This window comes from Oculina patagonica, chromosome 7, assembly GCF_052425735.1.
Source record: "Oculina patagonica isolate OP01 chromosome 7, crgOcupat, whole genome shotgun sequence".
Lineage (NCBI taxonomy): Eukaryota > Metazoa > Cnidaria > Anthozoa > Scleractinia > Oculinidae > Oculina > Oculina patagonica.
In genome coordinates, this window is record NC_135764.1 from 5,856,464 (window position 1) to 5,878,947 (window position 22,484).

Genomic DNA, 22,484 nt, shown 5'->3' on the forward strand with positions numbered 1-22,484 from the left:
CAATGTTCCGCTAAAGCTGACTTGTGTGAGTGTTTACTTTCAACCCCTTGTGCTCTTTGAAATTTTACGAACTTTTTCAACAATTTTATACCAAAGTAACGTCTTTATTTTCAATCGTGATACTGCGTAAAGTATCAGGGACAAATCCAGAAAACTCGAAAAACAGTGCCGTTGCACTTATGATACGGTTACAACCTCGCACTATAGGCGAGACAATCTAGAACTAAAAAATCTTTCTTGTTTGAATTTATATTATTAACTTCCAGTTGTTATTTTGTGGAAAACGCACTACTTACTATACAACCTATGTAAATGCGGTCTGGTTAATCTGGCTTAAAAATAAATTTCTCTCATTTCTTGTGTCTTGCAAGACTTTCATGTACTTATGCTAAAACCACATTTTGCTTGGTAAGATCTTTTAATGTTTCGTGTTTTCAAGGATTTTCAGTTCAACTAAGCAAACGGTCGTAAATGCTTAATTTAAACACATTTCTGAAGACGAACTAAACATCACTCAGTTATACTACACCTGTAAGCCATTTTAAATATCAAAAATACTTTTTGAACATTAAGTAAAATCAAGCCAGCAGCAAGACTTAACTACACCCCTTTATCCGCACGCAGCTTAACACCAGATCTCTTCATTTTTAAACAGCTTCACAAACATTTTAAAACATTCAAACCAAATCAAATGAACTTTGTTTTACGAGGGTTGTACGTAACAGTCTTCGACTGACAAACCTGTGGCCCTCGGATTCCCGATCGAATTGGAATTTAGAAGTGTTGGTTTTTGTGGAGGGAGGAAAACCGGAGAACCCGGAGAAAAACCCTCGGAGCAAGGACGAGAACCAACAACAAACTCAACCCACATATGGTACCGGGCCGGAATCGAACCCGGACCACATTGGTGGGAGGCGAGCGCTCTCACCACTGCGCCACCCCTGCTCTCACATTGTATAATTGGGGCGATCAACAAGGTCAAGACAAATACAGAAAACAATTTTAAGGTTGCCTTCTTTATGGCGTCTCGTCTTGTTTAAGCGAAAATGTAGGGTAACGTATATCAAGTGTTTACTTTTTACCCAGTGGTCAAATCGAAATTCTACGCAACCGGGTCGGTCCGACAAACCAATATCATTGAAGAAGATTCTGGTGAGGGTCTCTTTCAAGTTAAATGGTCCAGCGAATTGACCACTGTCATTTTCTGATATTTTGCCCACAGATTGGAGTTATGAAGATGATCAGCTGGATGAATTCCCAAGTGTCATAAGAACTTCAAGCGGAGCCGTTATCAGGTGATCGTGCGGAGGAACGGTTTTGTTCTGTGTGGTGATCTAAATCCTCTACAAAGTGTTCACAAGGTCCGAGTCCAATGTTATTCATGTTCAGCCGAAAGACACTACAAATCAAAATGGAACTGTCTGCCAACGTTGTGGTAACGCGCCACGGTAGTCCTCCTCCTTCATACAGTGGAACCCCGATATAACGATATGCCAAGGGAGCAGTAAAACTATATCGTTATATCGGGGTATCGTTATATCGAAACTCCCGATATAACGATATGGCCGTAAAATAACCGAAAATATCGTTGTATCGGGGTCAAGCTAACATGTACTTCGATGTACTTCTTTACTGGATAATGAGGCTTAAAACACAGTATCAAAATTGTATATCATCATACAAAGCTGTTGTCAAAAACGTTAGAGATTACTCGATAACAGTAAAGTCATTGTATTAAAATCAGGGTTTTGCTTATAATATCGTTATATCGGGGAAGATTCATCCTCGGAGACCCAGGGGCATTTTGTGGGGCAAGAGAAACGCGAAAAAGCGGGTAAAAAATAGCGCGAAACTGCCAGTTACATAAATCAGCATATAAAAGTTCTATTGACTGAAAGTGCCCCTGGGGAAAGATTCTTACCAGACCAGTTCAAAAAGCTCTCTGAATACTGCCTCGTGATTGGGCAGAAAAATCTTTTGTTTTCCCTTTGTATTATTCTGCCCAATAGGTGGTTTTCACTGTCACGCCGCGAAAAAATAAATCCAAAACTATTGAGTCAAAAAAGTCAAGAATAATACAAGTTGTAGAAAACTATTATATAAACTACTTGTCCAAGTTTCAGGTCTGTTCGTTATTCCGTACTCGAGTTATCCGTCAACTTGTTTCTCACAAATTTAGAGAGCACAGTATGGACCCGCCATGTTGGAGCCCAAGCAGTTGGGCTCCAACATGGCGGCCGGAAATCAATGAAAACATCTGGCATTAAATACTGCTACAAAAAGCGATCGGATCACCCTCATGAACAAGTTAACATTCACATAAACACTTCTCGCTAAACCTCAACTGTTCAGATTGTTACAAATTGCAGGATAAGGCATTTTTTTAACAAAACGTGACAGCCTTCTGGCGGCCATCTTTGATCTCGTGTGGCGTGAAACTCCGAAATTCAAAATGCTCTTTCTTAAAGATGGCGAATGCTATCGAGCTAAAAACCCTCAACAAGATATATATTAAGGACGTCCATTAGGCAGTAAAGGATAAAAACTCAGGGGTCTTGCAATTTTGGGTTTTATAATTTTGATGACGTCACGTGAAAACCAAGAATCGGCGAACAGCTTGACTGCGGTCCTTTTGTTGTGTTCTCATGCAAACGAAGTATGTACACAAAGCCAGTTCGCTCGCTATATCTGTCTTGCTTTCTAGCGGAGAATTTGCTCGGGAAGGAAACGTTTCGGCGAGTGCCTCCCCTGGTCGAAAACGTCGAAAGTTTGACGGCCATGCCCGCGGAGAAACGGCGGATTCTTCAGATTGTGGTCGATCGCAGGAATCGTAACACTTGAATGCTGCTTGCGAGCTATTAAAGTTTGTGTGCGATATGCAGCTTGTTGCACTGCTATAAAAATGGATGTTTTTCAGATCTTTTACGGAAAGATTGATGACAGTTTGAGGCGAAACTTTTCCAAACAAGAGTATATTTTTCACGAACAAACCAGGCAGATGTGTCAAGCGGCCGATCGCGACTAGCTACGCGTGCAAAGCGTGCAGCAGCGATTCTAGCACTGGCTTTTGTGTACAAAAGGACCGAAGTCAAGCTGAATGGTTTTGCACTAGACCTCGTTTTGGCAAAGGATGACTCGAGGCAAAGGATGACTCGGAAAGGGTCTATTCAGGGAGTAATCGGACGAGTAATTTCAAAATCGACTGAGCGCGTAGCGCGATACGGATTTGAAATTACGAGCTCGATTACTCTCTGAATTGTACGGCACGAGGTCCAATTACTGATTAATCGTATTAATAACAACATTCGAGGTTAGGAAGTCTATGAAAACTTTTTTTGTGTCTGAAAAAGTTAAAGGTCGATTAAGAAAATAGCAATGAAAGAATCAATTAAAATGTGCGTGATTCATGCGCAATTGGCGTAGGTGTCCAATTACAGGTATCTAATTTGAAATACATAGGCAAGTAAAAACTAGTAATAGTTCTCACTATAAAGCTGCCCCCGCCTTTTTATAATTTGTTTTACATCATTCTAAGTTTAGTGGAGTCTTTTTGTCGCTTTTAATTATTGATGCCGATGGACTACACAATTAGGCTTCTTTTTTTACTGTGCAATGTACGTCACGACCGACATTGTTTGCTGCAGAATTTCTTGTTGTGTGACACTCCGTTGCGTCCTAAAATATTCACAAGTTCAAGTCGAATATATCACCTAGCGCGCGGAACTAACTCCTAGCGGAAATAACACATAACACATTATTCGTGGTGACAACACGCAAGCTTTATATTCCCGGGCTTATAACATTCAAAATAACTTACAATAATTTCCAGGCCAAAAAGCCCAAAAATTCCACGAGTAACAAAATATGGCACATTCAAAGATTCGAGAAACAATTTTTAACCTTATTCAACCCACTCTTTGGATCAAATAATCTGACAGTTTGTTAGCGAAACGAATTACCTTGTATTACATGACAAAGTTCATGCTTTTGTTTATTACTCGTTGAAAGATGTATACATGTACGATACAGCAAACCTCCGAAAGCACTCGAACCAGCTCTTGGAACACACGTAGCCAAGAACACGAAACTAATTGCTCGAAATCTTTCGACGTATTACTGTGTATTACTATAAACAACTACTTCAAATATCACTTAGCACAACCAAAGCAGAGAAACTGCTCGAACATATCTGTGAACACGCGTAAGCCAAAACCGGAAAACGAAATGCTGCTAGCAGATGGCGAAGCTCGAAGGTGACGAAACGCGACCTCGCGGTTGCAAGTACCCGACACCACCGTGCGCGCATGCTAAAATATTACCCGTCACGACCGTGCGCGCCTAGTTTCGTCAAATCGAGAACGCTTCGCCCATTACAAACACATTTCTTAATTTTTCAAGAGATATTCTTTGTCCTTGTATGTATACACCCGGGGACTCCTAGGGTGCCTCCTCGGGTTTTGGCCTCTGGGCCAAAACCCTGCGGGGGCAATAAACGATAATAACGAACGACGTTTCGGAGTCGTCATGACACCATTTTCAAGTTCAAAAATGAAAAGAATAAACTGTCAGAAAAAGTTCGCTTAAGATTAACATAATAAATATGCAATGTCACGCAAATAGTTTGGCTCGAATTGAGTCTGATTGGACATTTAGAGATGGTGACAATTCTCTAATTACTAGCATTTCATGCACTAAACAATCAAACTTATTCTTGCACTTCTTGATGACATGAAACTGTTTGTCAAGGTCTTTTGGGACAATACAGTGTTTGTCTCTATAATGCTTGCCAATAGATGATGTTTTGTTCTTGTGCTCGTCCACGCGCTGACGTAAATGCCTCAGTGTGTATCCTACATAACTTGCATCACACAAGTCGCATTCAAATCTATATACAACACACTGCTGGTTTACAATAGGTGGTTTTTTTCTCTTGTACTTTAAGCTTTTGTTCGATTTTGTTGCTAACAAAAACTGCTTGAAAAATTGCGAGAAAATAACATGCGCAAATCTCGTACAAAAAGGATATTAATTTTACAAATATAAATGGTTTTATGTAGCTTGTTACGTACGCGTGAAAGCGTTTGATTGGCCCCCTGTGGCTGCCTTTTTTATTAACCAATCAGAATGCCGCGTTTGTTTTGTTTTGCACTGAATTTCCTCATTTGTGCATCGAATTTACTAAAAACTGCATTTTTCTAAGCCAATCAGATTGAGAAATGTTTTAATGTATATTATTAGAGGAGTTTATCCGGAAATCAACACTACATTAATAATTGGGAAACTAAAACATTATCTTATTATTGTCATTACATAATAAAAAAATAATAATGAAAGCAGTCGTAAGTTATGTTCAAACAACAATAACAGGGAGCCCCTTTATTTTTCAATTCCACATTGGCTGATTATAGTCCAATCATAGGCGAATCTCTAATTGCTAACGTTAACTGTAAACGTATATAACTGAATGCTCAGGGGATTTGGGACTTTCACAAGCATAAAGTCATTTATTTATGGAAAAAAATAACAAAACGCTGACATAGCTTTCTTGCAAGAAACCTATACATAACACCCCTGAGATGAACGGAAATTTTGATGGCATGGAAACATTTTCTATTTCCAGGGTACTAATTATAGTAGAGGAGTTCTAATCTTAACTGATTAGTTATAAATAATAATGATTTAAAACGAATTGATATTGCGCGTCTTTCCATGAAAATGATCAAGTGCGCTTTACGAGCAATTATTTCTATAAAAAATTACATATGATTGCTATAAACGATCAAAGTAGAAAAAAGTTAAAAACTAAAAATACAATAAGAATACATTTCAGGTGGTAAATACATCGGTAAAAACGTTAATAAAGTAATAATAAGCTAAACTAAAATGTAATTCCTAATACTCGATAAATACTACTTTTTCATTAGAAGGTACATCAATAAAAAGCTTATTTAAAATAATGCGTCTTTAAGAGTTTCTTAAGCCGAAAAGTATTGCGTATAAGTAGAATTTTTCTCCTGATCGGTCCAACATTTTAATTGTCATTCTTTAATTTTGCCATGCGCTGTAGGGTGGGGGACGATCATTGTTTTCTTCCGCCCGCCTTCTTTCTTCCGCCCGTCTTCTTTCTTCCGCCCGTTTTCTGTCCTCCACCCGCCTTCTTTCATTAATTTTTTTCTTGTAGAAGACAGCGAGTGCTACACACACTAGAACTAGTACTATGATGATACAAGGTGTGAAAATGGTTTTTAACCAGTTACTTGAGGCTGTTGAAGAGAATTATAGTGTTTTGTGAGAATACAGCTAGTAAATGAATCCACATAAATTAATTATGGTACACAGCACGTTAAATCTTAACCCACTTAATGACGATTTTACCTACCCGGCGTATCTAATTGCACAAAATCGAACCAAAATCCAATCTAATCGATCACCAAGCGTTCGATAGGGCTCGGTAATTAAACAAAATCAAATGTCTATTTTGCTGTGAGTTTGAGTATCAAAACAATCACAATCCCATTCGATTTTGTTCGGAATCCATTTCTTGATAAGTAAATAACGCAGGCCTGATCATAATTAAGCTTTATTGAATGGCAAAACGTCCAAATATTGAACTGAATGTCAATGTTCGGTTATACATATTTTGTAGAAGAGAACAAAAGGACAGTCGCAGGACCCTTGCTCATTAATAAATTCATTTGCAAAATTTCCTGACAGGGTGCTATCTCGAAAAGCTTTAATTCGCCAAATTTTGAACATCGATTCCTCTAAAATTTATCAAGGATATTAGGGGATGATGGAATTACATAATGATTGTCTTTTTACTGAGAGATGACCGTTGACTGTGATGTTACACGCTCTTAAAAGTTTAACTGCAGATAATGCGATTTTGTGTGCAAGTTTTCAGCTAGAACAGCACACCAGATTAAATGATTACATTACCTAGTAATAAAACATAACCTTTTTTGTGTTCAGACAAGAACGAGATTTTCGATTTCAAAAACTGCTCGGAGTTTATAGCTTTAAAGAGAGTAGAAATTTGAAATATAAACTTTGAAACGTGCTACCTTCATTTTGAGAAGGAAATTTCAAAATTCGCTCTTGTCAGAACACAAAAGAATACACCAAGTTTGTGTTCCTCGAAGATCAACTCCTGAAATTCTATATCGGCGGAGAAAACTTGGACACAAAATTGCAGGTTTTTAGGCTTCCCGGTTGACAACAACGTGTGCTATATTCAAAGTTGTGAATATAATTATGATACTTCGCTTTGTCCCAGCGCATGAGACACAAAGCTAAGAACAATAGCGCGTAATTACTTGTACAAAGAACTGTAAGAAAATAATATCATGAATATTTCGTTTGTTTTCGGCTTCAGTCGTCGCAGTTCGTGCATACTCTTTAAATAAATACATACATAATGACTGCAAGGGACCTGCGCGACCTTAAATGCCCTTTTGTTTACATATATAGTAGTGGGAAGAAAATGGTTTCTGCCCTGAATGTCACCGTAATACTCAAACGGCAGAAGTTGCACAATTTCATTCACTCTGAACACAGGCAGTGGTGTTCAACATGTGAATAATCACGCTAAGTAACCAAAACACTGTCACTGTTTAGTCTTTCCAAGGGCGGCCAAAAGCGACGTGGAATGGAGAAGAGCAATTTCCAGCATGGCAATAATTACATCAGAGGGAGAGGGCCGGAGAGCTAATACTACCAACGTGTATGATAAAAATAACAACTAAACAAGTAAACACATTTTTTTCAGGATTCCTGTAATCGAACGTTCGATCGGGTATACGATTGTCGACCGTTAGGTAATCGGACGTTCGATTTAGTTCGATTGGCCAAATGCTATTGTGAGTTCGATTATGTTCAATTATTGAACGTTCGATTGATTACGTCGGAAAATTATCAGGCAATGCTCCAGTTGTCAGTCATTTTCTTTGCGCAACGGCGAGCTAATGACACCGGAAAAAGAAATACCTAAGATTACAGACTTTATCACAGAGAAATTATCATTTAATATTATTAAACTCCGTATTCGATTACGACTTATAAGTAAAAGAAAAACAGTATTTGGGTTGCAAATGAACAATTTTTTCATTCATTTTTGCTGCTTTCGATTTCAATTTACTTTCCGCCGTTAGGATTTCATTACATACGGTAACTTTTAATGAAGTTTGCATAGTAAAATAAGTCTGGCACTTAATCACACAAATTCGTGAAGCAAAACAACAGAGGTACATCTAACTGAAAAGATCACCTTAACTTACTAAGAAATGATCGAGTTTAAGTAAACGTTTTCAGTGATTAAAATTGTCTGTATACCGGCTTATTTATTTATTTTTACCTTTCTTTTTGTCGCAGCAATCACCAGAGTATCCTTCCTTACAGAAACATGAGCCATCCTGTAAACTTCCTCCGTTCAAACAACTGAGATCAGGGCACGCTCTTGTTTTACGGAACGAAGAAGTGCATGATCCGCCACATTGCTCCGTTGTTATCCTGTGACGAGAGCTGCTCTGTGTCCCTGATACGCCACACGGTGTGGTGCAAGCGCTCCACTCCGACCAGGAACTCAATTGGCAGTCAACTGGTGTAGTTCCATAACACTGCCGTGTTTCGTACAAGTCAGTGCATGGCGCTCCTCCGCAAGTCGATGGTGATTCTTCTGTTCTTGATCTGCTCTGTGATCCGTGTTGTACGCAGTCGGATGCGCTGCACGAACTCCAGTAAGACCAAGAACTGACTTGGCAATCTTGCGGTGTACATCTACGACGGCGACGTCTACTCCACCAAGCATCACTGTTATTCAAAAAGATAAACAAAGCCGCCAACAAGAAAATTGCTTTAGGCGGACGCATCTTTGCTGAAAAAATCGACAACTGTTAGCTTAAACCCCAGCGTGGGAATTTAACTGTTCGGACGCGGAAGTAAATTTCTAGGGTGTTAAGTGACACTTGCGCAATTCATTTGTAATTGATATAATATCAATTTATTGGCAGTAATGCAAATAATTTGGATGGAAAAAATCCTTGGCATCATTCATAGCATCAATGAATTGGATTGGTGTTTTTTTATCTCTTTAACTAGATCAGCATGAAGACTGCGATATTACAGAAAAGATGATGTTACTTGAGCATCAGTGACGCACAGTACATCGGCATCTGACTAGTATATGTGAAACACGAAAGCGAGCACAGCTTATACTTTAACCTCAATGATTTATTCGATTCTAGTTTCGTACATTTCGTTGGTAATTTTTGGCCTTTTCAAGACCCCGGGTGCACTCCAAGTACGTGTCCGGGCACAGAAGTGGACTCCAAGCGACATTAGGATGTTAAATCGAGTCACGTTCTCCCCGCTTTCCCAGCAATTATGGGAAAAGAATCCATGTATTGCTATACCAATCTTCAACGAAAGCAGCCCCAGTCCAGCGTACAACTTCGATGTTCCCTTGGATCACAACGAAGGCTATTGTCTTGGTTCTCAAACTGCGACTGGAGAAGGTGAAACATTCATTTTTGTCCTTATTTCGTTAATTGTAGTCAGTAACGATTCAGACTTCAAACTTGTTTAGCGTTTCGAATTACTAAAACTGCCAAAACCTTCTATCACTTCAAACATTGCGAGCGAAACTGAATAAGCACACGTGCAAAATATTCCCTTTGTGTTGTGTATATGTTATGTGGCTTAAACTTTATACATCATATCACTTCTTTTGAATGGTACACAGATTGTTTAAAATTATCGCGGCCAGATAAAAAATTTCATTCAATTTGCCTATAACCATTAATTTAACCCTCTGGCTTATTTTTCTTCGCGATCGAGGATTAGAGCTCGGAAAAGTGTATTTTATGATGTTATGGGCAACCGCTATAAGCGCTTACACAGGCATGTATAACAATCTTGAATATTTGTATTGCAATCGAGCTAACTCTCTCTCCTACAATAAAATGGTCGTAATAGTTTGATATAATATACAGAGAACCGGTTATTTTTATTACCATACATCTTTAAACTAACTTCTTAGCCTTCTTTGGTGAAAATCATTTTGACAAGATAAGCTTCTAATTTCCTCTAGTCGTTTGCTGTTCAACGCTGAGATGAGGTCACGCCAAAAGGCTAAACAATTTCCTCGACCGATTCCAAGAAAACCATTATCAGACGAGCACGTACATCATATAATTCCCCCGGGGGGGGGGGGGGTGTTCCCGGTGTGATCCTTAGATAGGGTACCTAAATTCTTTTAGCTGAAATAAACGCCCAGCTAAGCGAAAAATTTTCTGTTCAGGTATTAGAAAAGCGATTTTATAAAGATTTGTGCCTTGCCGTGCGCGGTTAGCCGTTATTTGGGTCGGCACGGAACGCTTCTCCACCCCTTCAATAGGGTGTCATTTTTCGGTTTTGGGCCTTAAAAAGGGTATCAATTTTCGCTTTCTTTATCCTTAAATAGGGTCAGGGTTTAAGAACCTTGGCGGCACACCCCTATTCAAAATTTATGCTAGTACCCCCCCCACCCCGGTATAATTCCTTAACAAATACAGGAAGTGAACATTTCTCAGAAATAAGCAACTTGGAGATTTATAGACGTTTTCTTGTGGCCCTTTGCAGCAAAAAATATACACCAAGACAGTAAAGAAGAAACCACTTTTATTATTTATAAGTAAGCAACAAAATTTGCAAATGGTAATTAAATGAAAGCGCGACAGATTAGTTAAATTAGTATGTTATGTATAGTTTCAGTAAGGTTTAACTAACTTGGTTACCCTGTGCTATCAACTATCAGCGAAAAGTCGCCTTGCCAAAAATTATACCATATTCTTACAAAAAATAGAGAAGCTTACTAAATACGAGCCTTCAATGTCTGGGCTTGAGTTTGTCGTGTTGGAAAAAAGCGTAATGAACACAAAACAAAATTATGTTCAAAAGTGTCTGCTATCGCAAACTGGTGTACAATGCCATCAACAAAATCTTGTTGATTGAGCCAAATAATTAGTAATAAGTTGTCACTTGTTGTGTTTCACATTACTGAATTAGATATGTCTGGCTTTATTATTTAAGACGCAAGGGCCGGGAAAAGGGAAGAAGGGAAACAGATTATTCTTGTGTGTTTTATATATCTTATATATATTTTTTAATAGCTTCCTGCGCAGACGACCTTTGGACCAGCTACGCATCCCTCCAATAAGATCGGTTCACAAGCATAATTTAAGAACGCTTTCGTAAGCGACAAGCATGACAAATCGCGTGTGATCTTAAATGTCACATTTATAATAAGAGCTGGCAACCGAAGCAAGTCTTACTGGGGAAAACAGTGTTGTGACTCTAATATATCTAAAACCTGAGGATGCTTCAATCGTGTGTGCTCTACTAGTACTGATTTAAAAAATAAGCCGCAAATCTACTTCCGGTATTTTTCTATTTACGTTGAAACACGGGTAACTTCAAAAGATGAAACGACTTCCTTTTTTCAGTGATTCCAAGAAGACTGGCCATAAACAGGTCACAGGAAGTTAACGTTTCTAAGAAATGACTGACTGAAATATGCATGCGATTTCATTAGGCCAAGTTAAAAAGAAACAAATGTATTTCGTTTTTCGTTCTATAATAAAGAGAGCGGGCGGGCGCTTTTTTGTTATTTGTTATTTCCTCCATCGTCAAATTCTCCAGAAACGAACTTGAAAATACGTGACCTCTCCAGTACGGACCTATAGCTAGCGTGCCGAAGTTTTAAATTTTTGGCCCTAGTTCGTATATATATTAAAACGCAGACAGCTTCAACTTTCCCAATAACAAATATTAAAAAAAGAGAAGCGGCCCCAAAAAAATGAGAGGCAAAAAAATTGAGAGGCATTAATAAGAATGTCTTGCCTATGGTCAATACGACCACGTATGAACTAAAATCCATAAGATACTGAGCAGCGAACGCCTGTAATCGACTGCCAGATCGACACAACAGGCCTTTCGCAATGCTGTGCTCAGCTAGAAAGTTAATTCTTTTTATCAATCTAAGACTCTTTTATTGATTAATTTTCCGTTATATATAAATATATATTTGTTATTTATTTTCTCGGCATATAAGCATATGTTTGCTAGGAGCCTAGTCAGCCCTCGTCAGCTCTGAGGGTTAATAAATTTTATTGGCTGACTGATTGATTGATTGATTGATTGATTGATTGATTGATTGAAGCGTCCGTTGACTCGAATGAATGGTCCATTGACCACTTTTATTTTCTGCTATTGTCCACAGCTTGGAGTCTTAAAAATGAATATCCGGATGAATTCCCAAGTGTGATGACAAATTCAGCTGGAACCATCATCGGGGTATCGTGCGGAGGAACTATGTTCTGCGTGGGCTGTGCAGTGATCTGCTACTTCCTCTACAAACATTGTACAAGCAACGAACCGGAAGAACCTACGAAACAACGTAACGCGTCAAGCAATCCTCCTTTATTTGAAGCTACTGTTTCTTTCGATCTCACGCCTGTTGCATGCTAAGACTGTATCGGTATTGCTTGCATGTTAACAGCAAATCATAGGAAATACTTAGCGGACTGAGTGACCGACGACTGACGGCCGACCGACTGGTCTAACTGGCAAAATGAAAATTCTTAACGAAAGACAGACAATAGGGGAAAACATTAAAATAATAAAGAATGGGAACACCGGGATTGTTTTCTTGCAAAAGCTTTCGCGAATTCAACAATTCTCACGCGCGTGCTAGCCTGCGTCGCAGCCGGACGTGTCACAAAACCTCGGTATCGTCGGACTATACCGGGGTTTAGTTTCGTCTGCAACACGGGCTAGCGCGTCGCCGCACAAGATTGATATTTACTCATGCTCGGTTCTGACTACAGGGGAGGGGGAGGAGGAGGGGAGAGGAGGAGGGGGAGGGGGAGGGGGAAGTACTCCCCAACGGCCTATTCGGGAAAGCTATGGAAATACACGCAAGTACACTTTAATTTGTTTTAGAATAGCTAACAGTAACTCATTAAAAGGGCTTTGTACACTTTTTTCCCGTAGTATGGTAATATATTATTCATTAATTAGTAATATTGCAGGCTTGTAGCATTGTAATATTTTGTTGCGCAAGTATTTGTTTTTAACTTGCTGTTACATCCTTGTGTGTTGTAAACGAAAATACAGCATAAAATAAAAAATAGGTCACCAAGGGTGACATGAGTCTAATGCCGTATGGCATAGTGATACAGATTGCGCGGTTTTCGTAAGCCGGTTAAAATTGGTTAGAGGTTTGTGTTCGGGAGTTTAATTTAAAATGCTTATAGCAAGCTAGGGGCATCGTGGATGATTATGGATGAAAACGAAACAGTCATAAATGTTATATGCTTCACAAAATTTAAAGTATGAACAGGAGTTGATGTTACTTCTTCCGTATTGTCCGTAAAAGCAGAAACGATTAAACATTTGGACAAGATTGCGTGACGATTTACAAAAAGCATGTTCATTACAACAAGGGTTGAAGAACTTCACATCGTTTTCTTTCAGATTTTTCACCATTTTGATGATGACTCTTGAAACAGATTTTGCAATAAAAGCACTTGAAATAGTGACTGTTACTCCATTGTACTGTAAGCACTTAGTGACAGATTTTCCTAAAAACGGGTGTAAATGCTCACGTCAATATAATGATGACCTTTTGAACGCTGGAAACTAGGCAATTATTATCGAGCTACCATACACAGGAGCGAAGACTGTTTATCATGATGTACAAATTTCGCGAATCATCACTTCCATATCAATGTAACCATTTTATGATTTTTCTAGCTGTAAGAAGAACTTAAGATCTCTGAGAGTCTTAAAAGCATGAAATTCGATTTCAGTGTATTAGGCCGGGACAGTGTAATACTTCAAAGCGGCCAAACAAACGCATTTTAATTTAGTCGCGTAACTTGATTTACATTTATCCATGTACATCTTTTATTTTTGAAGGTTTTTGTTTGCACTGTAAAGAAAAAATTGGTCAAAATTCGAATGACTTAAATACAAAATACGAGGTAAAGTTTTCTATTTTTTAAAACAAAATAAATATTTGGTCGCATTGTGTAAATAAACGCGAGTCGCCGTCGAAATATTTTTTCTCAAAGACGTCTTGCTTTTTAAGCAAGACGAAAACACAAGTGCTTAACTGAACTGAAAACGAAGATTTATTTTCACAAAAAGCTTACAAATGTCTTAACTGGAAAATTATTACGTCCTGTTCAAGTGTTGAATAATCGTGACTTGAGAAAGAACTTTTAATTATGCGTGGGAACACATGTCGCTGATTGGCTGTTTTTAATTGAAACTAATCGTGCGTGTCCGTACGGAGTCCGTTCTTGCAGCTGATCATTGTTTTCTACATTACAGCGAACGATTATCGATCCCGAACCATTCCCTTGGGATTGCTAACAGCTTTTTTCATATAACAAAGAGTCTAATGCGCATGCGCAAAGCGCACGCAAGCATTAGACTCAAAAAGTAAAAAGGGTATTTTCAGACGTAAATGGAGGTAGGGACGTGATATCGTTTCCATTCTGTATGTATTTTTGTACTTCTTATACAACTAGTAGTAATCAGTGATTAGGGGAGTGCGTTCGACCTATAGGTAAAATAGACCCAAGGTAGGCAGGCATTGGCAGAAAACGATATGGTTGGCCTACTAGTAGTATGCCTTATACCAAAGTTAGTTACCATGCATATACCGCACTAAACGCGAGAAGGATAAGTGTGAGAAAAATTGTGTGACGAGCCAAAAGAACATAGAATGAATGAAATATTATACACAAAAATAATTATTTATTTCACTTGAGTCGTGTTATCGTTTGGCACTAAACGAGATTTAAACTTCCACAAACTTGTGGAAATAGTTTCACTTCGATTTAAAATTCCACAAAGTACTTAAAAATACAGACATAATTCACACAATAATACACTACACGCATGTTACATTCAATGTTTAACAATTTCCCCGTCAAAAGGTCTAGTGTTTCTAGGAACAACAATATATCACAAATTCAAAGAAGTGATAAAACAAGTTTGATCCGTATGATACCCACTCTCGATGCATGTAATTCTAACAATTCAATTATAGTTTTGTGCAACGTATAATTGCAGGAAATCACGCTGGTTTAGCTACGAACAAACTCCGTACCTGCCTCCTCCACAGGCTTTTCCAAGGCCGATGGAGAGGGAGCGAGCGCGAAGCGCGAGTAGGAGGATTGGGAGAGAGAGCGAAGCGACTGGGGACGAGGCAGACTCCGTACGACACTACGCATCAACTTACAGTGAACTTACTCGATTTCCACTCTTTTTACGACGTTCAGTGGGTGAAGACAACTCTGCTACCTTGGATGATAACCCTCTAATGTTCCCCATGACATTTTCGGCAAAATTACAATTTTGGCCACACGTTATTAGCCCTTTTTCTCAATCAAAATAATGTTTTTGAGCTCAGTTTGGGACGCCATCTTCTTTTGCATGAAATCGAGGCCATCTGTGGCTACCAGTTTCCCGGCCGAGATTTGCCCCTGCAAAAATCAAGTGGGGCGGCCAATCTGGCGTCCATACATGTGCGCGCGCATAGCGGCTCGATTCATTCCGCAAAACAGTACACAGGCATACCAACTCAAAAGACACAGGACGCAAAACAAAAATTAGGCTTGCGCTCTCCTTCGTCGAACGCAATAAAATAACTACACCAAATACAGCAACTGCACCAAGTGCAATCATACAGTCTTTCAAAATTTTATTGAAAGCATTCACCTTAATGAATATACTAGTAGTAAACAGAGATTAGGGGAGTGCGTTCGACCTATAGGTAAAATAGACCCAAGGTAAGCAGGCAGTGGCAAAAAAAATCGACATGGTCGACCTACTAGTAGTATTCCTTAGTACTCCTTATGTCAAAGTTAGTTTCCAAGCTTATACCTCACTGAACGCGAGGAGGATAAGTGTGAGAAAGATTGTGTGACGAGCCAAAAGAACATAGAATGGATGAAATATTATGTACAGAAAAATAATTATTTATTTCACTTAATCCACTTGACCTGTTATCGTTTGGCACTAAACGAGATTTAAAATTCCACAAACTTCTGGAAATTGTTTTACTTCGATTTAAAATACAGACTAAAAAAGTACTTAAAAATACAGACAATTCACACAGTAATCCACTACACGCATATTACATTCACACAACGATTTGAAGTGCTAAATCAATTTCGATCCGTATTATACCCACTCTCGATGCATGTAATTCTAACAATTCAATTGTAGTTTTGTGCAACGTAAAATTGCAGGAAAACACGTACTTACGAACGAACTCCGTACGAAACTACGCATCGGCTTACTCGATTTCCACTCTTTTTATGACGTTCGGTGGATGAAGACAACTCTGCTACCTTGGATGATCACCTTCTAATGTTCTCCATGACATTTTTGGCAAAATTACAATTTTGGAAACACGTTTTTAACCCTTTTTTTCAAGCAAAATAATGTTTCTGAGCTCCGTTTGGGACGCCATTTTGTTTTGCATAAAATCGAGGCCATCTGTGGCTACCAGTTTCCCGGCCGAGATTTGCCCCTGCAAAAATCAATCGGGGCGGCCAATCTGGAGTCCATACATCTGCGCGCGCATTACGGCTCGATTCATTCCGCATAATAGTACACAGGCATACCAACTCAAAAGACACAGGACGCTAAAACAAAATTAGGCTTGCGCTCTCCTTCGTCGAACGCAATAAACAAACAAACAAACAAATTAATTGATTGATTAATTTAACGCGGATAAATGCACTGGTTACTGCATAGCCGCAATCTACAATACAGAACTAAATTATAAGCCGACATATTATCCCGAAACAAAATCGCCTTAGTATGATGGATAAAAGCCAGTCGGTTTAAAAGTTTTTGTTATGGATAACTTTATGTTAGTTAATCATTTATCATGTCCAACTTCAGTTTCTTAATTTCTTTTTTTATGAAAGTCCAAACATTTTAAAAAAACTAAAAACTTTTTTGAACTATTTTCGGTTTTTACTGAGGTTAAGAACTTTATAAAAATAGGTCACCAAGGGTGACATGAGTCTAATGCCGTATGGCATAGTGATACAGATTGCGCGGTTTTCGTAAGCCGGTTAAAATTGGTTAGAGGTTTGTGTTCGGGAGTTTAATTTAAAATGCTTATAGCAAGCTAGGGGCATCGTGGATGATTATGGATGAAAACGAAACAGTCATAAATGTTATATGCTTCACAAAATTTAAAGTATGAACAGGAGTTGATGTTACTTCTTCCGTATTGTCCGTAAAAGCAGAAACGATTAAACATTTGGACAAGATTGCGTGACGATTTACAAAAAGCATGTTCATTACAACAAGGGTTGAAGAACTTCACATCGTTTTCTTTCAGATTTTTCACCATTTTGATGATGACTCTTGAAACAGATTTTGCAATAAAAGCACTTGAAATAGTGACTGTTACTCCATTGTACTGTAAGCACTTAGTGACAGATTTTCCTAAAAACGGGTGTAAATGCTCACGTCAATATAATGATGACCTTTTGAACGCTGGAAACTAGGCAATTATTATCGAGCTACCATACACAGGAGCGAAGACTGTTTATCATGATGTACAAATTTCGCGAATCATCACTTCCATATCAATGTAACCATTTTATGATTTTTCTAGCTGTAAGAAGAACTTAAGATCTCTGAGAGTCTTAAAAGCATGAAATTCGATTTCAGTGTATTAGGCCGGGACAGTGTAATACTTCAAAGCGGCCAAACAAACGCATTTTAATTTAGTCGCGTAACTTGATTTACATTTATCCATGTACATCTTTTATTTTTGAAGGTTTTTGTTTGCACTGTAAAGAAAAAATTGTTCAAAATTCGAATGACTTAAATACAAAATACGAGGTAAAGTTTTCTATTTTTTAAAACAAAATAAATATTTGGTCGCATTGTGTAAATAAACGCGAGTCGCCGTCGAAATATTTTTTCTCAAAGACGTCTTGCTTTTTTAAGCAAGACGAAAACACAAGTGCTTAACTGAACTGAAAACGAAGATTTATTTTCACAAAAAGCTTACAAATGTCTTAACTGGAAAATTATTACGTCCTGTTCAAGTGTTGAATAATCGTGACTTGAGAAAGAACTTTTAATTATGCGTGGGAACACGTGTCGCTGATTGGCTGTTTTTAATTGAAACTAATCGTGCGTGTCCGTACGGAGTCCGTTCTTGCAGCTGATCATTGTTTTCTACATTACAGCGAACGATTATCGATCCCGAACCATTCCCTTGGGATTGCTAACAGCTTTTTTCATATAACAAAGAGTCTAATGCGCATGCGCAAATCGCACGCAAGCATTAGACTCAAAAACGACGTTTCGATCAGTTTTACTAATCTTCTTCAGGCTTTTCTTAAAATGGTGTCAATATGGCGGATCGTTTTTCTTATGTTAAACAATCCGCCATATTGACAACATTTTAAGAAAATTCTACGTCGAAGTAAGCAAGAACGATGGAAAAACGTCGCTTTGTGTCATCACATTTAGCTTCAATAGACACTTCATGCAAGTGCTAAATATCAACACAAGAAATTTAATGAAGATAACCGAGCTTTTGAAGTTTAAATTAAATTTAAAAGCAAACGTTGCTGTGTATTTGTGTACTTTGCGAACTGTCAAACCCCTATTAAATTCATTTTGTGCATTTGGAGCTCTGGCAATATTTTGAATGAATAATCAAACAATTATTGAAATCGGCCTTCGTATGATATGAACAATTATGCAGTTCTTCTTATCATACTCTGCCTCATCCAATAAATTGCTAAATATAAGAATTCGAAGAAATTATAAAGATAAAGATTTTTAGTAGTTTGTGATTGGGTTTAATTCAACATAGTTGCCCTAAGCTAAAAGTAATTGTAAGCGAGAGATATGTTCTAACCACAGTTTTAATGGCACTTCAAATAATTCAAACTTAACAGCAAGGTGAGTAAAAATGTTGCCTGCTTAAAGAGTAAACCAGAAACTCACTCATGAACATTCAAGAGACGAATCTTTGGATGTGACCTGTTTTTCTCCGGACTTACTACCATAAAACACAACAAACAATCAACTATTTGTTCATCACAAACGAGAAAATCTAACAATACGAAAATGCGAAATTAAAAACCACAAAAATATTGTATGTTATAGGTACAGCAGATACGATGTTTCTTGAAAAATAGTCTAACTGAAGGCAGGAAACTAAGATTTCTCTACGTACCATATTTTTTACTAAAGTTCTCCAACTGTGGTCCGTTGTTTATTTTTAAGTTCAAAATACGTTATCATTTTTTAGCAATAAAGTTCTGTACTCTTAAAAACACATATATGAAATAGCTTTTTTCCTAATAAAATGCAAAGAAACACCGGTGATTTGATACATTTTCACTGAATCATTTCTAGATTGAGCAACTTACACAACGCTTTGCAAACAACTAATTCTAACTTCCCTACTTATGTGGCTATTTCGTAATCGAATCTCTGTCTTAATTTCCACACGTATTCAGCAAGTGAGCATAACAAATGTGTAATAATAAAACAGCTTGACTGCGTCAGTTGCACTTTTGAATCTTCCACACTATTGTAATGCTTTAGATTATTATTAGCTCTATGATTTGGTGATACATCAATACAACATTCCTCGGTAATTTGTATGGTCATCATGCCTACTGAACTGTATAACGCCTATAAATTTTCGAAATTTTAAGGTGGCTCTGAACCCCATGTACAGATATTTCTTAACTTTACCAAAGGTTGTTTCTTAACATGGCAATCATTATAATTATAATGGAAATGATGTATGGAGAGAATGAACTCAGAAAATTAAAAATTCTGAGTTCACAGATGGGATCATTATTCCATCATAAAAAATTATTATTCCATAATGAAAAATGGGGTCACCGAGCTCATTTTTTAATTATAAGCACTTTAAGCTAAAATTAAAGGTTTTTTAACAGGTTATACCGTTGCTCTGGTGGCTTGTCATGTCAAAAAAAAATAATCACAACTTTTCAAGTGATTGGGTATCTGTTTAATACCAAATCTGTTACGTCAGCTGAAAAAGAGTCGTTGTATTGATTCGTCAAAGTTGAGGTGCTGAAAACTGTAGGAAACTGTTTTGAGCCACCTTAACGTTCTGTGTATAGAAGGGTCAACACTAGTTTCACATGTCATCACAGAGATTTCGCAGACTATCATTATGACGTTATTCCAACTTTGTTTTTGCACTTCTTACACAATTCAAATTTCTTATATATGAAGACAGCAATTGGAACAAGTACAACGGCGCCTACACCAAAGGCAATCATACAACCTTCCAAAGTATTTATTTTAGCGGCTGTGGAAAAAAAAAAAGAAACTGTAAATATTAACTAACAACCTAACTAACTAATTAATTAACTAACTAGCTAACTATACTAACTAACTAACTAACTAACTAACTAACTAACTAACTAACTAACTAACTAACTAACTAACTAACTAACTAACTAACTAACTAACTAACTAACTAACGAACGAACTAACTAACTAACTAACTAACTAACTATAGTTTTTTTTTTTTTTTTTTTTTTTTTTTTTTTTTTTTTTTTGTTTTTCCCCAAATTTTTTTTTTTTTTTTTTTTTTTTAAATAAAAAAAAAAAAAAAAAAAAAAAAAATAACGAACGAATTAACTAAATAATTAACAAACTAACTAACTAACTAACTATAACTAACAAGTGAGTATGTAAATCAATAGTGTAATAAAATAGTCTAAACTAAATTAGTTTATTTATAGAAAGGCAGAGAAGCTCGCTGATTAGTGTATGCTAAGCCTGATCGGTTTGGAACACAGTTTGACAGCGGTAAAATCGGTAACTGTAAAGAAAAGATAAGCAAATTTTTAAAGAAATACGGTTGAGTATTTATCAGTTCATATATAGAGTCACACTTTGATTTTGTTTCATAGCAAAAAAAACTTATCTGACTCTTTACAAATCATTCATCATACCCAGTTTAAAGTGAATTTTCTTCTTGCCCTTTGAAAGTCGGAACGTCTTGTTTATTTTCACTTTCCTTGCTTTACAACGCACTTAAAATAAAATGTGTTTATTGGTGGAGGTGGCGAAATGAGTTAACTTTTACATTGGGTACCGTAATACCATTATTTATCGGTAAAGGGGGGGAATTTGGGGGTTGAAGAGGGTGTTTCTTTTTAAGGACCTTTTCCAGACGGAAAAAGAGGTTCATTTTCATTCATATATCAGCGACAGTACAAATAAGCAGAGTAAACTGGACTTTTGAATGTTGTAGTGCTGTTTAGTAGCATATTTGCACAACTGAAAGCAGCAACAACATTCAAGCACTGCACACAGCGGTCAAACATGCCACGCTTGCGCAGTTCCCGCCAAAACTTCCGTCTATAAACATCTTAAATTTGAGACACGCCTCGCTTTTAAGCCAAAGATTAAGACAGTCACTGACAAGTAAAGCTCGTGTACGCCGCTTGTGCATATGAAATTCAATTATTTTCTATTTTCTAACTAGATTTTCTGCTTGAAATTTAGTTTCCCAGTGCTATATTTGTAACGTTTTCCTACAAAAGTCTTGCAGATTTTTCGCGTCACGTCTTATTTCGAGGCGGTGAAAACTGGAAGTGGCGTTGGATGTTTGGCGTTGACCGCTGTGAAGCGTGCAAGTTAACATAGCGAATGATATTTATGTACTGCTATTTTACCTTTCTGACAGCATTCCCCTGAATATCCTTCCTTACAAAAGCACGTGCCATCCTCTAAACTTCCTCCGTTCGAACAACTGAGGTCTGGGCACGCTCGAGTTTTACGGAACGTAGAAGTGCATGTTCCGCCACATTGCTCCGTTGTTATCCTGTGACGAGAGCTGCTCTGCGTCCCTGAGACGCCACACGGAGTGGTGCAAGCGCTCCACTCCGACCAGGAACTCAATCGGCAGTTAACTGGTGTAGTTCCATAACACTGTCGTGTTTCGTACAAGTCAGGGCATGGCGCTCCTCCGCACGACGCAGATGATTCCTCCGTTCTTGATCTGCTCTGTGTTCCATGTTGTATGCACTGGGATGCGCTGCACGAACTCCAGTAGGACCAAGAACTGACTTGACAATCTTGCGGTGAACATCTGCGACGGCGACGTCTCCGCCAAGCCTCACTGTGATGAACAAAGATGAGCAAAGCCGCCAGCACGAGAATTGTTATTTTCCTCGAGAGCATTTTTTGCTACTGACTCGGAATTTAATAAATCTGAACATAAAAATTCAACGCAGCTAAAGCGGAAGTTAGTTGCCATGTACATATGTATTAATCGATACTAACGTCGAGTGAAACTTGCGCAACCCGTTCAGTTTGTAATTGCTATAATGAGAAATTTAATTAGTATTGACGGAAATGCCAACAGTTTTTAATGAAGTATGCTAGGTGAT

The 22,484-nt window shown here is 37.8% G+C and overlaps 2 protein-coding genes across 2 annotated transcripts; one reads left to right on the forward strand and one right to left on the reverse strand.

The window, feature by feature from the left end:
- Positions 1-4,982: 4,982 nt before the first annotated feature.
- Positions 4,983-22,360, reverse strand: LOC144660870 (spondin-1-like). Its single transcript, XM_078521598.1, has 4 exons — positions 21,768-22,360; positions 20,253-20,389; positions 8,354-8,888; positions 4,983-6,263 (listed from the first exon to the last, which is right to left on the reverse strand). The coding sequence occupies exons 1-4, from the start codon at positions 22,273-22,275 to the stop codon at positions 6,046-6,048; spliced, it is 1,398 nt and encodes a 465-aa protein (XP_078377724.1). The 5' UTR covers positions 22,276-22,360; the 3' UTR covers positions 4,983-6,045.
- Positions 9,036-12,756, forward strand: LOC144659458 (uncharacterized). Its single transcript, XM_078519905.1, has 2 exons — positions 9,036-9,512; positions 12,257-12,756. The coding sequence occupies exons 1-2, from the start codon at positions 9,224-9,226 to the stop codon at positions 12,502-12,504; spliced, it is 537 nt and encodes a 178-aa protein (XP_078376031.1). The 5' UTR covers positions 9,036-9,223; the 3' UTR covers positions 12,505-12,756.
- Positions 22,361-22,484: the final 124 nt, after the last annotated feature.

Coding starts and splice junctions, on each gene's coding strand:
- LOC144659458 (XM_078519905.1), top strand. CDS start 9,224: ATGATTTATTCGATTCTAGTTTCGTACATTTCGTTGGTAATTTTTGGC. Junction 9,513..12,256: donor TCAAACTGCGACTGGAGAAG/GTGAAACATTCA, acceptor TATTGTCCACAG/CTTGGAGTCTTAAAAATGAA.
- LOC144660870 (XM_078521598.1), bottom strand. CDS start 22,275: ATGCTCTCGAGGAAAATAACAATTCTCGTGCTGGCGGCTTTGCTCATC. Junction 20,390..21,767: donor AGGGGAATGCTGTCAGAAAG/GTAAAATAGCAG, acceptor TTTTTTCCACAG/CCGCTAAAATAAATACTTTG. Junction 8,889..20,252: donor ACAAAGTTGGAATAACGTCA/TAATGATAGTCT, acceptor TTAAGCTAACAG/TTGTCGATTTTTTCAGCAAA.